This window comes from Meriones unguiculatus, chromosome 1, assembly GCF_030254825.1.
Source record: "Meriones unguiculatus strain TT.TT164.6M chromosome 1, Bangor_MerUng_6.1, whole genome shotgun sequence".
In the NCBI taxonomy this organism is placed as follows: domain Eukaryota; kingdom Metazoa; phylum Chordata; class Mammalia; order Rodentia; family Muridae; genus Meriones; species Meriones unguiculatus.
This window is the reverse complement of record NC_083349.1, coordinates 136,671,692-136,690,467: the sequence shown is the minus strand read 5'-3', so window position 1 is coordinate 136,690,467 and position 18,776 is coordinate 136,671,692. Positions and strand designations below refer to the sequence as shown.

At 38.7% G+C, this 18,776-nt stretch overlaps 1 protein-coding gene across 11 annotated transcripts in view; it reads right to left on the bottom strand.

Annotated features, from left to right (window-relative positions):
- The window catches only part of Dgkb (diacylglycerol kinase beta), a 696,100-nt gene that overhangs the window by 463,592 nt on the left and 213,732 nt on the right, over nt 1-18,776 (bottom strand). For all 11 annotated transcript variants that reach the window (XM_060367267.1, XM_060367311.1, XM_060367280.1 and 8 more), the window contains 3 exons: nt 17,718-17,806; nt 17,519-17,635; nt 8,090-8,188 (listed from right to left, as the gene is read on the bottom strand). In XM_060367267.1, coding sequence (XP_060223250.1) covers nt 8,090-8,188; nt 17,519-17,635; nt 17,718-17,806 — 305 coding nt within the window. The remainder of the gene's footprint in view (nt 1-8,089; nt 8,189-17,518; nt 17,636-17,717; nt 17,807-18,776) is intronic.

Here is an 18,776-nt window from a genome sequence, read left to right as displayed (position 1 = left end):
CACCAATCCTGAGGCCCACATAGTGGGTTCCACCACCTCCCCTCATCTGTCACTGACATGGAGTAATCCCCGGAACAAGGGCTTGCAGTCATTCTGAGCAGTGTTAGGAGCAGCATCCGATAAACTCTTCTCAGAGTGTCTCAACTTTGAAATACGCCGCGAGCGCACCCCGTACACCCAGTTCAGCAAAAGCTAGTTCCAAAACTGTGGTCTCTGTTACAGTCTTCTTGAGGTTTCCCTTTCTTGGACATGTTGGAGATGTCTTTTGACCATGCAAGTCACTGTCCACCTCCGTACAAGGATATCTCTTCTCCGTGCCTAAATTTATATAATGTCACAGAGATAGCGAACTACTACACAACAAATCTAGTCATGAATCAACTATTGATATGGAGGGAATTTAACTTCTTGACAAGATAACTACATCTTTTATTCTCTTGTAACTTGTCTTTTCAGCAGTGAGTAGCTGAAATCAAGGGGTCTTGAACACAACAGGAAACTGTCCAGCCACTGGAACAACTGGAGTGGAAAACACTGACAGTTTCAAATGCTGGTGAGGATATGGAACGAAATGTCTGATGTGAGAAATGCTAACATTAAACTAACAGCCTCTCTGTTACTCAACTTCTGCATTTAAGAGGCCATACCAAAGAGACATGAAGGCATAGACCCCAAACAGATCAATGTTCTAAGATCTCATGGTGGTTGCACAATTCCAAAATCACTGAACATTACCGAAATGTGCCTTTTCAGAGGCCTGTGCATTTTATTTCAATAAAGATGTTTTCAACACAAACCTAAGGAATGATTGCTTTTTTTTTTTTTTTTTTTACATTTTGTTCGGCGTGATAGAGCTGGCACGAGTGGTCATTTCTTAATAACTAAGCTCAACTCCTCTGGTCTTCATGAAGAGTACTATCTCAGAAAACTAAGGCATAAACATTTGAAAGGGATGAAACATCCAACGAAGGAAAGCAATGATAACCAAAATCCTACCTCGTTAATGTTTATTGTAGGAGGCCTACTGATTCTCTTTAATTAATGCTGATGTTTTATAGCAGATAACAGTGTAGAATCACTCCTGGGATGGTCATGAAGGTCGTCAGGTTAGGAAGGCTCAATGGCCATCAGTTTGAACAGTTTAACAACTCCTTTTGCCCGAACATCATTTTGTTTACAAGATGAGCCCCTAAATAGTTAATGGGCATAATATTCAATGCATTTACTCAATTATACAAAATGACCTTTAATTCTTGCTTTGCAAAGCAGGAGAAATCCTAATAAGAAGTAATTTTGCTTGATTTATTAACATACACAAAGTGCAGAGGCTTGAGAGGAAAAGCGAGCTTTGAGGATTACAAGTAGTTCAATTACCCTTGATTTCTAGTATCTAATGTGGTTTGCAAAAGACGGGGCAGGTTTATCCAGCTAAGAACCTTGTTTACCATGGAAGAGAGTTTGGAATTTAAATAAGGAATTGCCGCAATTATTTCACACATGAAAGAGACATTTTGTCTTTGCATTTTAGAATGGTAGACTCAGAAAGATGTATGGAAAGGAAGCAGTACTGTAAGGAATCCACTGGGATAGACAGTCTCAAAGAAAGTTGTCAAGGATGCAAGGGATATAACCACACAAGTTTATGAGTGTTACAATAGCATTTTCTGTGATTAGATTGTGATTCATGGTGAAAAATAAAAGTAGGTCATGGGTTTGGTACTTGTAAAAGTCCCATGAAGAGTCCAGGTGCTGAGGTAAGGCACAGAGCAGACCTCAGCTGGGATCTGGGGGAAGGTAGAGAAATAGATTCAGTCTGGTTCTGCAGAGAAAAATACTTGGCCTTTGCCCCTACAGCTTCCTTTTATCTCCTTAATTTCTCAATTTACTTGCACATACACTTGAAACAATTCTTAACTTTAGCTGATAGGGTCGCTGTGAAGCGTGACAGTGTGATGTGTGTCTGTCCATCTCTGTCTCGGTAACTGCGGCCCTTTCGTAATCTCTCTCCTCTCTACTTCATTACTGTGCTCTAACGCTTCAACCGTGACTCTGAGACTCACCCTCCACAGCAGCCCTTCCTGTAACCTGTACCGTTCTCTCCTCTGTGATCAACCAAGGTTGTTGTTTGTATAGGATTGTTGTTCTTAGATATTTCAAATCCCTGAGACTCTCTGTTCACCACATTTGGGATAAGGCAACAGCTTCATTTAGGCAGGACCATGACTGTTATGGTCTTGGAATTGGAATGTACATACAGAAATACAAAGGAAGGATTGACTAGAGAATTAAATTCGCACAAGCTTCCTAGCTTCCTAGCCCTGTGCTAAATGCGGGACAGTCAACTGGAGACGACTGTTTTTCTCTCCCTTGGAGTTATATTTGTGTTTATTTAACCTTTCCAGTTTTTTTTTTCATTTTTTTTATTAATTAATTCAATTACTGTCTCGGTCATAGGCTCCTGCCTTCTCTCCTCTCAGTCCCTCCCACATCCCACATCGCCCTCCCCTACTCCTCAGAATAGGGAAGCCCCCTTTCTCAGATACCCCAGATCATTTATTCATATGAGGACTGAGTTCATCTTCCTGTCCTGGGGCCTGGTAGAGCAGTGCCATCACATATAAGTGATCAAAAGCAGGCAACATAGTCCATGTCAGAGGTATCCCCCCCTCTCCTAAATAGTGGGCCCATGAGGCCTAAGGTGCTCATCGGCTACTTATAAGTAGAGGACCTAAGTCCCGACCATGCAATGTCCTTGGCTGATGCTTCAGACTCCACAGGCCCCTCTGGACTATGGTTGATTGACTCTAATGGTCCTTTCAGTTTTTTAATCTTCTGAGGTGACTTCAGAATTAGCTTCTAGCCCATCTTCATGCTTCTTACAGGTAGGTCTGACACTACCCCATTCCCTACGAAGGATCCAGCTTCCTCACTCCTAATATGTAAGTGCTGTATCTTTGCCCCCTCACAGAAGACAGATTTTTTTACATCAAATTATGAAGTAGATCACTCCCTATCTAGGCAAAATCTTCTGACAAGTTTCTGTGTAATTCAGAATGAAATATAACTAACTTACAATGAACACACTGCCTTTCACAGTATGAAAACTCAGTGATGTCTTAGGCCTTCATGTGTACAATTCTTTCTCTGTACACTCGAGTCCAGCTATTAATATCCTTGATATTTCTTTAGGTAAGGCATGTATTTCCTGACTCAGAGGTCATGTCCTTGTTATACTTTTATGAAGCTTTTTCCCCCCAGAAAACCATATGGTGTCTTTTTAAAATCCCTTTCTCAGTGAATTCCTTTTTGAATGTAGATCCAAAATTTCTTTTATTTATTAATTATACTTTATTCACTTTGTATCCCCCCATAAGCCCCTCCCTCTTCTCCTCCCAATCCCACCCTTCCTACCCCTTCTTCACTCATGCCTTTACCCAAGTCCACTGATAGGGGAGGTCCTCCTCTTCTTCCTTCTGATCTTAGTCTATCAGGTCACATCAGGAGTGGCTGCATTGTCAACTTCTGTGGCCTGGTAAGGCTGCTCTCACCTCAGGGGGAGGTGATGAAAGAGCAGGCCAATCTGATTATGTCAGTGGCAGTCCCTCCTCCCATGACTATGTAACCCACTTGGATGCTGAACTGTCATATGCTACATCTGTGCAGGGGTTCTAGGTTATCTCCATGCATGGTACTTGGTTGGAGTATGAGTCTCTGGGAAGACCCCTGTGTTCAAATTTTCTGGTTCTGTTGCTCTCCTTGGGGAATTCCTGTCCTCTCCAGCCCTTGCTACTTCCCACTTCTTACATAAGATTCCATGCACTCTGCCCACCAGTTGGCCATAAGTCTCAGTGTCTGCTTTGATAGACTACAGGGCAGAGCCTTTTAGAGGCTCTCTGTGGTAGGCTCCTAGCTTGTTTCCTGTTTTCTTCTGGTGTCCATCGTCTTTGCCTTTCGGGATGGGGATTGAGCATTTTAGTCAGGGTCGTCTCTCTTGATTAGTTTCTTTAGATGTACAGATTTTAGTAGGTTCATCCTATATTACATGTGTATATGAGTGAGTATATAGCGTGTGTGTCTTTCTGCTTCTGGGACAGCTCACTCAGGATGATCCTTTCCATGTCCCACCATTTACCTGCAAATTTCGTGATTTCCTTATTTTTCATTGCTGAGTAATATTCCATTGTGTAGATTTACCACAATTTCTGCATCCATTCTTCAGTTGAGGGGCATCTGGTCTGTTTCCAGCTTCTGGCTATTACAAATAAAGCTGCTACAAACATGGTTGAGCAAATGTCCTTATTGTCCTTATTTGAGCCTCTTTTGGATATATGCCTAGGAGTGGTATGGCTGGATCTTGAGGAAGCACTATTCCTAGTTGTCTGAGAAAGCACCAGATTGATTTCCAGAGTGGCTGTACAAGTTTACATTCCCACCAGCAGTGGAGGAGGGTTCCCCTTTCTCCACAACCTCTCCAGCATGTGTTGTCACTTGAGTTTTTGATCTTGGTCATTCTGATGGGTGTAAGGTGAAATCTCATGGTCGTTTTGATTTGCATTTCCCTAATGGCTAATGAGGTTGAGCATTTCTTTAAGTGTTTCTCTGCCATTCGATATTCCTCTACAGAAAGTTCTCTGTTTAGCACTGCTCCCCATTTTTTAATTAGATTACTTGGTTTGCTGCTTTTCAGCTTCTTTAGTTCTTTATATATACTGGATATTAGCCCTCTGTCAGATAAAGGGTTGGGGAAGATTCTTTCCCAATCTGTAGGCATTCGTTTTGTTTTGATGACTGTGTCCTTTGCTTTACAGAAGCTTTTCAGTTTCATGAGGTCCCATTTATTGATTGTTGCTCTTAGAGCCTGTGCTGTTGGTGTTCTGTTCAGGAAGTTGTCTCCTGTACCAGTGAGTTCTAGGCTTTCCCCAATTTTTCTTCTAACCAATTTAATGTGTCTGGTTTTATGTTGAGGTCTTTGATCCACTTGGACTTTAGTTTTGTGCAGGGTGATAAGTATGGATCTATTTGCATTTTTCTACATGTAGATATCCAGTTAGACCAGCACCATTTGTTGAAGATGCTATCTTTTTTTTCCATTGTATGTTTTTGGCATTTTTGTCAAAGATCAGGTGTCCATAAGTGTGTGGGTTTATTTCTGGGTCTTCTGTTCAGTTCCATTGATCCACCAGTCTGCTTCTATGCCAGTACCACGCAGTTTTTATTACTGTTGCTCTATAGTACAGCTTAAGATCAGGGATGGAGATACCTCCAGAAGATCTTTTATTGGAGAGGATTGTTTTAGCAATTCTGGGTTTCTTGTTATTCCATATGAAGTTGAGAATTTTTCTTTCCAGGTCTGTAAAGAATTGTGTTGGTAATTTGATGAGAATTGCATTGAATCTGTAGATTGCTTTGGGTAAGATGGCCATTTTTACTATGTTAAACCTGCCAAGCCATGAGCATGGGAGATCCTTCCATCTTCTGATATCTTCTTCTAATTCTTTCTTCAGAGACTTGAAATTTTTCTTATATGTGCGTTTATTTCATTCTTTACATTAAAAATATCATAAGTATTTTCACTGGGTATATATAATATTATCAAATAGCTTTTCAATATTATTCAATAAAAATATGGGAGAATAATATTTTGCTTTACACTAATCCCAAATTTCCATATCAAATATAAAAAATGAAGTTACTGATAGTAAATTCCCATAAGCAAACCAAAAACTTAAGGAAGCAAATTAATTAAAAAACAGAATCTTTTTTTCTGAAAAAAAAAATTCCTTCAGCCAATATAATGAGAATGTTCCCTATATTTTAATGCTCCTTTTAAAAGAAATATGATAGTGATTAATGATTTTTTTTCTGTTATCAGTATATTTTTTGTTCTTACAAAAACACTGCTACACTGGAGTCTTCATTTGACTATGCTGGATGGAAGGTGCACGAGTCGCAACTAAAGGCAAACAATGACTTTGCTGTGATTTTATTCCTTACATTATTACTAGAGAAAACCAAATAACCTATCCTTCTGGGTGTTTACAATTTATCAGTGCCCTATATGGTGTTATTATTTATAGCTAGCATGCTTTGAATTACATTTCCAAACTGACAATTTCTGTGTAATCAGAATTTTTCTTCATCTTGGACAGTAGCAGTTTATCCTAACTAGGGTTACTATTGCCATGATGAGAAATAAGATGCTCCCCCATGCTTTAGTACAGCCAGGAGCCAAATAGCTTGCTTATTTGTACGACTCTTCTCTATCATTTAACCCGTCTGGAATGTAAGATCTATGAAAGCAGCGATGTGATTTTTCCTGTTTATTATTTGCTTCTGCCCTAAAATATTCTTTGGTGCTCAATAGATGCTTGCTGAATGAATGAGTGCTTTTAACACAGCATCTGTTGTTTTAGTATGTAAACTCGGCATATAAGTACTATTGGTACTACATTAATTAATAATAAAATCCTGGATGTATTGCAGTGAAAACAGGCTGAACCTCTAGGTCATAACTCTGCAACTCTAGATCAGCACAGAAATAAAATCAACCAGAACCATAGGATCCCATTATGTATAATAGTAAAAGTGTTAAAACATTGCTCTAAGAAGCCACACCCACCAGACGCACCAGTGCCAGTCAAGGTGGCTTCATGATCCCTGGAAAGACGCTGATGGGAAAGCCTGAAGAAAAAGGCCTTTGACTGAGTGAAGCATAATGAAAGCCATTTAAACACAGGTAAGAGCTTGCCTCAGATCAGAACATAGTTCAGAATAGACCAGATTCTAATGATTCAATAGCAAACGTTGATATGCAAATCATGAAAAACAGCATATACATATTCTATGATTTAAAATAACGTTTCAGCATCAAAAGTATCAAAATGCAGCAATGAAAACTTTGTCTAGATTGTTGAAAGGCAGGAATATCCATGTTACACGTATTACCAAGCCTTCAGTTTCCCAGGGAAAGAAGTGATGGAAAAAGCAGACTGCAGCGTATGACAGTATGTGACACAGCGTGGCCTAAGTGGTTCTCTCTGAGCTGGGTATCCAACCCAAATCTTGATGGCAGAAAAACAAATCAGATCTTTTTGTAGGAATTAAAGACCGATATATTAAGTCACGAATATTAAAAATATATTCTGAAAAGAAAAATAATACAAAAATGTATAATCCTTTCATTGCTCTAAAAACATAAAGAGAACAGTAAATTAAATTTAAATCTAAAGTATTTTATGATTCTCGGTTTTTATAATTAATCTCATCATTACATACATTTAACAAATGTTACACTGAGAAAAAAACTATAATTAGTTAATGCTATCCTCTGCAATATGAAGATGTTTTTAGTAATTTGACAAAATAAAGAGTTTATAATAATTTTATATATAAAGGTATTTAAAAACACCATCAGTATTTTGCAGATAATCACAAAATGACTCATAAGTGGGTGAAATTGAGTAATTTGACTAATTTCTCAGTTGACCTTTACAAAAGTATTCATGTAACATTTCTTAGTTGTATTTTTATTATATAAACCAAAATCCCAGCTATTTAGTTCCCATGTTGCTTCCTGAAAATGGAACGATGTGTTACCGAGATAAAGTAGCTTGTGTGTGAGGGGCCTTTCTCTTTAGTAACAATTAGGAGTATGGTCTTTGGATGCCTGTTTCCATCCTAAGGGTCTTCTCAGAATCACTCCCCCACTCCATGAGATACCTCAAAACTGTAGACATAGATTGTGCAATCGTAGCAAAAAAAAAAAAAATGCTCACAAGAATAACTTGACTATTCTGGGAAGCCAGATCTATAAAATATGTAAAATGTAGAAGCATTCTGCCCATACCATGACTGGGAGACACCACCCGAGTCTGCTTCAATTTGAGCATCCTTTATACCACCTTGCTTGTGTACAAGAAAGTTGAAAGTGCCATGAGCAGAGGGTTCTGCTCTGGAGGGAGGATGTGGGTCAGGCTGACAGAGCTTTGCCTTAACTAGTGAAAATTGTTTCCAGGAACACTCATGAACAATAGTGTCTCACTCGCTCACAATTCACACAAGTGGCATCAAATGATAGGGATGGACTCACCAATACCACTGGACAGATTGTGGTGGGTGGTAAAATATGGTCCTTCAAAGGTCCACAGTCACATTCCGGCTTCAGATGGGAAGCACATTTATTGTGAAGCTAGGGAAGGAGAAAATGATAATATCAAACCTACATGTCAACAGCATCCAGAGAAGAGATACAAAAATACAATAAAAGTGTATTTGAAGATATAAGAACAAAGGGGCTCAATAATTTACTACAAAATTTACACCAAATAACGCTACTTTACTTTACACAATTTATTTCCCATTATGGTGTTTCTTTGCTTATCTTTCAGCATAGTCTTGAAACCACTGTGCAGTGCTGATTTTTTTTTCCCTTTTTGACCCTCCTGTTTTCTCAAAGTCATTCCAAAGTGCACAGCTCAGTATGGGGCATAATTGATCCCATCATTAGTTTTAACTTTGTAATTCAATATGTAAATGTAACCTGAGATTCATCTCAGTAGGAGCAGGATATAAATAAAAGAAGATGATTATGATTATAAAAGTGTATCTTTATATTGTATTTATCAGCCCGACATTAACTTAACATGTAATCATATAATGTGATATTTATTTTACAATATGTATGAACCGTAGCTGACCTTTTTATCCGTGCTGATCACAAGTTTAAATTAAAGTGTATGTGTAAAATAGTGATGCTTTCAAGTCAAAGAGATGGTCTTTACCAGTCAAAAAATTCAGAAAAATTTCCCTTCATTACTTGATAACAATTTAGTACAAAATATTCATACTTCATGAAAATTATATATATTAATACTATAATGTGTGTTCTTAATTAAAAATAATACCAGAGCACTTTTCAGTTTGGTTACACATTTTAAAAGGCCACTCCATTTAAGCCTCAGCTATACTAACTCCCATCTATAAGCAGTTAATTAGTCACTGAGTTTAGACACAGTGTTGATTTAATGTAAGTGATGGAACTGCATTGAAGGAGGATTTCAGGTGTCCTCTACTCTAAAACATTTGTCAAACTGAGGTCCTGCTTTAGATTCAAGTACTAGTACTATAATGAGTGCCCATTAGGCCGAATTATAGGAAATAAAAGTATCTTTGCACATCCATCTACAGTTAGCATCTCTCACAGAAGCAGATAAACTTCTCTATACAAAGGTGGGTTAAGCTTTTGAGGCACTGCTGATCTTTGCGAAGAGATAAGAGGCATTAAAGACAAAGAAGCAGCTGAATCCTTCTGTAAAGTAGAACTAAGTGAGCCTTCATTCTGCCTGGGCAATAAAAATGCAACTTCCTTAAAATAACTCTAAACTGTATTATATTATTACATTATTGAAACACTTCTCATAAAATAAATAAGGTCCTGTACACGCAGGTAACAGGCTGTCAAGGTGAAGTGACTGTGGCCTTCTCTAAATAATATGTAAAAGCCAAAATCTTAACTCCTGATCTTAACTCCAAAAATGTGAACCATTTTTGGAAATGGAGTCTATGTTAATATACTCAAGCTAGAATATAGTCATGTTTGTTATGTCTGGGCAATACAATGGAAGCTTTGTAAGGAGAAGGAAATCTGGACAAGGAGATACTGATACAAAGGGAAGTCCACATCAGAAGAGCCAGGGTGGGATGTGAATGCTGTCTTTACAAAGCAAGCAACATCAAGAATATCTAGAAACTACCAGAATCTGGTAAGAGGCAAAGGATTCGTCCTCAAATTCTTCAGAGGGCTTGTGATCTTGCTGACATTGGTATGTTAGGCTTCTCTCCCAAGTTGTAAGAAAATAAATTTATGTTATCTTAAATCACCTCACTTATGGCATTTTGTTATAGGGGCTCTAGGACATGAACACATTGACACAACGAAAACCCGAGGCAGATCATGCATCTAAAGGCTCCTCTAGATATTGCCTTGTTGCAGAGATGGAACTTTTTCTCTTTGATATTGTGCAAGTCCCTTAAAACTGGGGCTCAGAACATTATGATAAGGCAATCCTTATGTGTGCATAGTGAGACTGCCTTGGAGCCTTACTCTTTGAAACGTTCTAAAATGACACAAATGCAGGTAATGAAGAGGCACATGGGCTTGGGCCAGCACAGCTCACAGGAAGCATCTATGTCTCAACTTCCTGAGCCCCCACATGTCATGTAAACAATAAATAAAATTAGTGACAGCTTTTTTAAATTTAGGCCCAGATGGAAAGAACTAAGGAATAGAGATATTCAGCGGACCAGAAGACTAGATTGAGTGAAGGTATAACTCAACGGATCTCATGAGATGCTGTCTATATGGACTTAACTAATCCTAGTAGTATATTTTCACGTTTGACTGGCACGATGACTTACATCTCTGAGTTTTTCTGTGCAACATGGGACAGTCTTAAAGGGGCATTAGCATGTAGCAGGGTCAGTAACTCTCTTGCCCATCAGTAAAACAGGTACACATACTGACAGGAACTTGTCTTAAGAAAGATCTCTGTGTGTATGTACTAGAATACCTTGTTTTCTATGAAAATTCATCAAATACCTGGGAAGTATATTCTAGTGGCTGTCCACTACACAACGTTGCTTATAGAGGAAAAGGGCAGAGCGGTGGGCAACATGGTAAGGGCACTGACCATTTTTACAAGCAGATGTCACCGAGGCATCCCATTGCCCAGAAATGTACTGACAACATAACAGAAACTAAAACAAAGACAGAAACAAGAAGAAATGAAGAAAGAGCTGGAAACCAAGACTATCAAACGTAAGTGATCAAGTTGTGTTTGTTGTAAACCTAAATGCTCTAAAAAAAAAAAAAGACTGTTAAAAATGATGGTATCAACAAAACAGAAACTGTGTACTAGAATTAAGATGAACAAAGTGGTTTATTTAGGTTACTAATAACAGTGTTTACTGAAAAAGAGTGTATGTGTCTTTTCAACAATAGATCACAAATGGCAAGCTCTCAATATCTATCACCACAAGAACAAGTTTCTGACGTTGGCACTGTATCTTAAATACACTTTTTACATTCCGTGTACTGGGAACAACTCAAAAATTTAAATTTAGACATTATTTGGAGATGGAGCTTTAGGGAGCTACTTTGAGCTAGATGGGGCCATGAGAGGAGTGTCTGGGAGAATTAGCAATCTTACGATGAAACAGAAGAGAGCCGGAGAGCAAATATTTATTTTGTCTTGACATATAATGTCATCGGCCAAGTTATTACTTGTAAAGAACCATTAACATGACAAGACCCCTGACGTGAAAGGCTTTAACCTCCAGAGTGTAAGACACAAGTTCATTAACAAGTACCTCGTTTGTGGCATTGTATAATAGCCATATAATCAGGTTAGACAGCTTGTTGCCACATTATTCCATGTGGCAGGGTGTGTAAGAAGGATGCAGTGTTATCAAGATGCCCAGAATTATCGACTGCACTCAAGGACAAAGTGAGCAGCAACGGGCAGAAGTCTTCCTTGAGGTGGTACACGAACTAGACCACCGATGTACCCTGGCTCTAAAGCAGAATTTCTAAGAGGATTGTTCCCACCTTTCCAAAGTCCGTTTGAAAATGTTGCCACAGCCATCTTTGTGGATTTGTTAAATGATGATACACAAGAAAATAAAGCTTATTTTTAATATGCCCAAAAACTTTCAGGGTAACATATCTAGGAAAGTCATATAATATGAACCAGCTTTTCTTGGACTTGAATTAAACACTTGGAAATCATTTCAGAATTTGACAGCTCACAGTAGCACCTAATTTAGAGCCAGCGCTATGTTTATTAGAAAAATCTGTCTCAAGTTTGGATGAAAAAGAATGTGAGTGATTATGTGTGTGTGTGCACACATGCGTGTTAGAGAGTAGTGTTGAGCTAAAGAGAGAAATGAACAGTGAAAAAAGAAAAAAAGAGGAAAAATATTAATTAGAATCTAGAGATTCATAAAGAAGAGAAATTATTCCTTCTTATCAATAAAAGCTCAGTGACCTGGATTGAAGAAATATATTTGTTAGTTGACAATTTCCTATGAAATCAATATTTTACCATGTCAGGGTATTTCTTTAATGATGGTATTTGTAAAGAATAAACTGTGTTAGCTTGAAGAAAAAAAAACCCTTAAACATTATTGTCAAGAGCTAAATTGTTTCATTGAAATTATATCCGTATATGATATCAAGTTGGTTCATTCAAATGTATAAGAAAAGCATTCTTTCATTAATTTCAAACGGTTGCATTAACCTCCCATCCTAGTGATTCCTGCATGCCGAGAGCTCCTTTTTCTTGACTCGGAGCAACTCTGCACAGAGTAAACACTGTGTGGAGGATGTACTCGGCGGATGTGAGCCATGCTTGTCAGCGGGGTATCAATAGTGGCAGGAAACAAGCAAGAAAGAGAAACAAACCCAGGGTGAGTATTTGTCTGGCTCAAAGCACAGAAAATAGTTGCTTAAGAGGCAGATACACACTTCCTTTTTCTGGGCTTTTACCAATTTTCCTTGTTAAGTAGGAAGCTTTGCAAAAGAGGTACAACTTTCTTCTTGGAACTTAGCTTTCTGCCTACAAGACCGTAGGTTTCTGAACTGCAGTAGGATACATTGATGTTCTGCACTGACTTAAAGTCATCAACAGTTTAAGATTTATTAACTTGTCTGATGCAATTTGAGCATTACAAGATATTTTGAAATAAAATTTAAAGAGGAAGAGGATTTGAAAGTCACTATTTAACTTTAAAAAAAGTAGTTGTGCTAGTCATTATAATAAATCTTCTGCTTAAACAATTCCTCATGGAATCTACTCAGATGGCCCTTTGGAAAGCTCTTTACAGACAGCACCACATCCCTGCATGCTGTCGATTCCCAGAGTGTAAAGATGACATTTAGAGATCTGTATGTAGCATTAGGTTTTAAGGACACCTGAGGATGTCCTCAAAACCAAACACTCTTTCAAAAACTTCAGATGATTAGGGAAAATATGAGTGCCATCAGCCTGTACTCCTGGAGACAAACTGAAGCATAGCATTGATGACATGCAGAAATGAAGCTACTGTAGAAAAACTCAGACTTTTCTTTAGCAATAAAATAAAAAAAAAAAGAATCTGAAGAAGAAAATATTAATATCAAAAAAAAAAAATCAAGAGAAATACAGAACTGAACTTTGATCTTTGTTCCTAGTAAGCATTTTAGATTCATGCAGTCCAAGTAATGGGAAGTGTTAAGTAAGAGGTGGGAATTAATCATGTCCTCCTCAGGGGTCTCTCAGGAGATACGCAGAACTAACAGCAAAGTCAGGGGGAAGGAGGCTGCAAGAATGTGGTATGCTTTCAACTTAAGTCTGAACTTTGTGGAACTCAATTTTAAAATGAGGTAAGCAGTGAAGAGGCTGCATGTGTTACCATGTGATTATTATAGATTACCAAAGTGGGAGTATTTAACAAATTAGTATTTTCAAAGATTTATTTATTTATTATGTATACAATGTTCTGCCTGCATGTACACCTCCACGCCAGAAGAGGGCACAAGATCTCATTATAGATGAGATTGGATAAACATACTAAAATCTGCACACCTAAATAAGATAAACAAGAAAGAGGACCTGGGGTAAGATGATCAATATTCACTTAGAAAGACAAATGGGATGGACATTGGAAGTAGGAGAAAACAAATAACAGGACAGGAACCTACCACAGAGGTCCTCAGAAAGACTCTACCTAGCAGTGTATCAAATCAGATACTGAGAATCATAACTAAACCTTCAGCTGAATGCAGGGAATCATATGAAAGAAGAGGGAGTTAATATGACCAGGAGAGGACAGGAGCTCCACAAGAACCAAATATATCTGGGCACAGAGCTCTTTTCTGAGACTGTTTCTCTAACCGAGTACTGTGTATGGATATAACCTAGAACCCCTGCTCGAATGTAGCCCATGGTAGATCAGTATCCAAGTGGGTACCCTAGTAAGGGGAACAGGGACTGTTTCTGACATGAACTCAATGGCTGGCTCTTTGACCTCCACCTCCCCCAACAAGGGAAGAGCAGCCTTGCTAGGCTACAAAGGAGGATATTGCAGCCAGTCCTGAAGATACCTGATAGGTTAGGGTCAGGTGGAAGGGGAGGAGACCTATCCTATCAATGGACTTGGAAAGGGGCAGGGAGGAGATGAGGAAGGGAGGGTAGGATAGGGAGGCAGTGAAGGAGGAGGCTACTACTGGGATACAAAATAAATAACCCGTGATTAATATAAAGAATAAAAAGTATAAAAAATTCTGGTGGTAGTATGGCAGCCTACATTATAGGAGAAGTACCTTCTGTCAGGGAAATAAGCTGAGAGATTCTAACTCTAATCTAGTCAGGAGGTGCTAAGAGCTCATATTAAGGTTGGGAATATGAGTTAAAACCTCAGATCTGGGAGAGATATTTTAAGGAAGAAATGTGAAGGCTTAGCACTAGGTTGGATGACAAGGAAAGGCAGAGTTCTAACTCTCACAGTAACTGGCAACATCTCACCCAGGTCAGCTCCTGTAAGTGACAGCATAAGAGTTGAGTAGTTGCTCTTGAGAATGCATGTCTACAATCCTGATGTAAAAGTTAGTGGTGCTTGCAGCCACATAATTCTCCATGGTCTTTGAAGTCTGACTAGACTGGGAAGTTTCCAGTTACACATCCTCCCTAAAATTGAGACCGAAATATCTGAAGGAGTGCCCCACGGATATCAGGTTTCAAATGAGGCAGACCTGTGACATTTCACCTATTGTCCACTGAGTGAACATTTATTAAGCATTTGCTAAGCATATGCTCTGCTCATTAACACATCTACACTGACATTTTACCCCCTTAATCCTTATGGTATCCTGTAAGAGAGGCATTATCAACTCCATTTTACAGTGTAGAACATTGTCCGAAACACAAACAACACGTGGATGCAATGGCTTGTAAGTGACACAGACCATTTTATTAGTCTGTTTTTCTCAAGTTATGGTTTTAAGTGATCCAAAGTAAGTAATAGCTTTTTGGAGAAACACTGAAATGTAGCCGTGCTTTAGCCTCAGATCTTCTGCTTAAGTAGTTCCTCATGGAATCCACTCATGCGGCCCCTTAGAAAGCTTAGACAGAACCACAACCCTGCGCTCTCCTGATTCCCAGGGGGTGAAAATGACAGTACTCACATTAAATACAGTTAACCTAGAGATCAGCCTTAGGCTAACATTTTCATGAATAGCTTAGGAAAAGCAATGAATACTAATAAATTTATATTTTCAGGTGGATATATTCCATCAACTACAAAATTAACAAATTAATAAAGACGTCCCTACTGTTGCTGTACATTAAAATTCTGAAAGTACTCAGGGACAGACTCGTGGAGACAAAGTGGGAGGAGGAGAAGAACTGAACAGTGAAACTTCCAACCGCCAAAAAAAGCTCCGGTGTGTAGAGCTAGCTGGCTAATTCCTAACTTTCAAGCTGAATAGCCAGTCATAAGTACTGATTATTTTTCAAGTAATATAAAAAAAAATGAAATAATAATATATTCAAGATATGGCTCTTAAATTTTAAATAATTGCAAAAGATGAATTCTGATAGTTTCTAATCTCAGCCTATGCTAAAATTAGGCCAAGTAGAAGGAAGTGTGGGATGAGACAAGATGAGACAAGATGAGACAAGATGAGACAAGGCTTCTGCAAGGTGTGGAAGAAGGGTTACATCATTCTTTAAACTGTTTAGTTACCCAATGAGTGATTTTTTGGTGTTTTATATCAATTACACTTTATTCACTTTGTATCCCCCCATAAGCCCCTCCTTCTTCCCTTCCTGATCCCACCCTCCCTCCCCCTTCTTCACACATGCCCCTCCCCAAGCCCACTGATAGGGGAGGTCCTCTTCTCCTTCCTTCTGATCTTAGTCTATCAGGTCACATCAGGATGCATTGTCATCTTCTGTGGCCTGATAAGGCTGCTCCCCCCTCAGGGGGATGTTATCAAAGAGCAGGCCAATCAGATTTCGTCAGACGCAGTCCCTCTTCCCAATACTATGTAACTGACTTGGACACTAAACTGCCATGGGCTACATCTGTGCAGGGGTTCTAGGTTATCTCCATGCCTGGTACTTGGTTAGAGTATGGGTCTCTGGGAAGACCTTTCCAGTTCTGTTGCTCTCCTAGTGGAGTTCCTGTCCTCTCCAGATCTTAGAAGCAGAAAGACACACACAGTATATACTCGCTCATATAGGCATGTAATATAGGATGAACCTACTAAAATCTGTACATCTAAAGAAACTAATCAAGAGAGACGACCCTGACTAAAATGCTCAATCCCCATCCTGAAAGGAAAAGAGGATGGACATCAGAAGAAGACGAAAACAGGAAACAAGCTAGGAACCTGCCACAGAGGGCCTCTGAAAGGCTCTGCCCTGCAGACTATCAAAGCAGATGCTGAGACTTATGGCCAACTGTTGGGCAGTGTGCATGGAATCTTACATGATTGATTTTTAAAATGAAATTGTTGTGACCTTTATAAATTGAGAATTGATATGTTCTTGTAATTCATGTGAATAATTTAAGCCATTGCTAGGCATTTTATTATAATAACCAAGCACCTCAAAACTAAAACTCTCATTTATAATTGAGAAAACTTCAAAACTAAATGTAACATAACTGAATAGTTTAAATGTGTGAATACAGTATGTTCTTGTTCATTCTGAAATGCAAATCAACTTGCTTTTCTTGTTTTGCTCAATATTTTACGTGTGTGTGTGTGTGTGTGTGAGAGAGAGAGAGAGCTTTGGTGTCTGCTTAAAGAGCACTGTTTAACCTGTAGGATTAGTCAGAACCTTGTAGCTTTACCAAAAAAAAAAAAAAAAAACTGATTTGCCTAGCTAACACAGCGCCCTCTGCTGTTTATTCTGAAGAAACAACTCTAAGAAGTGAAGGACTAACGTGCTATTTTGTGGGAAAGAAACAAGGAAGAAAAAGGAAAACAAAACACCTCTGCAGACTAATAAAGACCCCAAAAGAAGAAACGTTTGTTTATGTTACATTCAAGAATTTAACAGCTATAGTAGTACCATGAATAACTGCGGTTATGCCAAAGTCATTTGAAGCTGAGAGTCACCCGGGTGGTGTCATAAAGCTTCTCCTGAAAGGCCCATAAGCTCCTTCCTTAATTAAACCTCTTGTGTCCCAGTTTATAATACACCTGAAGGAAATCAACATGCATGGGAGAACTGTTGAATATATCTCGAGAAGCCAGGATGCTCAATAGAAACGCACCTCTTCTGTTTCCCAGCTTCCACTTGTGGTTTCTGATTGCTTTCCTGGGAAGCTCTAGAGCTCTGTGGGACCTCGTTTGAAGACCATGTGAAGGTGTCATCTCTGAGATGGCGAGATGTATAAGAGAAAATCTGATCCTCAGGCATATAAAATAAGAAACCCCTAAGCTTCCAGGACAGCACTGCAGTGCGGTACTCACTGTGATCTGACACCAAACACAATGCAGCCCCGTCAGGCCCTGGTAACATTTTACTGTCTTGTGGCACTTATCACATTTGGTTGGGCAGTTGCCTTCGACCCAATAATGGTGCATGACCTAGAATAGGAGAAGAAGAATAGGATGCTGAGAGGAGGTGTCTCTAATGACCCATCTAGAAAGCTTATATTGTCAAACTTACATCTGTGTTCTTTTTGGACTTCACATAGGTCTTGATGCAGGAGGGAGGGGCTCTCCCCACACAACGCTCATGGACTGTGTACTTACAGACTGAAAGAAAACAGGTACACACATTCAGAGTGGACTCTGGTCCTGACTGCAATTTTACAAGGCAAGAATGACATTAACAGAACCTCATTTCACATCCACTGTTCCCTAATCAATCCAATCAGCCACATCAAGGAAAAAAAGTCCAAGTCTGCTGTTTTTATCATGGAATACAAAAGGCCAATTAGTACAGGAAATAGTATGCATATGAGAAACCAAGTCTCCTCTATCATGGCATAGCAGGAAATGCTTAATTAAATCAGTCCTTGCTCAAATTTTTCACAATAATTCCCAGATGACAAAAATATTAAAGACAAATTGATGGCTGCCAAATGGCTTTGTGTCATGTGCTAGAAGGAAGAGGTCTATATATCATGAAGTATAGGCATGATAGCAGCTGGCAGGCACAGGAGAAAATGCCTATATGCTTACACTGCTCTGTCTATTGACTTATCTAAACTTTAAATGGCAGATTTGTCTATTTCCAGAGAATAGATTTCATCATCCAGGCCAGGGCATCTGGGAAGTTTATCCTCCACTTTCCATCATTATACTGTTTCTCCAAAACAGCCTCCTTTGCTCAGCAACCTATGGTACCAGGAAGCAAAACCTGGTATTTATATAAAAACATATATTTTTACTTAAATGCCAGCAAATGTATATATGTCCGTCTGTGTGTCTGTCTGTCTGTATGGATGTATATAGTATGTACCATAAAACAAAAACATACATATTTTTGCGGATGCATCTCCACATCTCATGGTTTACTGTAATTATCAGTAGAGTCACCTGCAGGCATTGTGTAAGGAGAAGACTGTCTCCACACTAGCAACTCAGTATTCATTAATATGAAGGAAAAAAATTTTAAAAAGTAAATAGTTTGACATCTTAAAAATCTACTTATGAAATATGAAGGAAATTAAGATAATGTTCAAAGCCTTTTGTAATAAAACCCTAAAACCTCCTGTCTCTG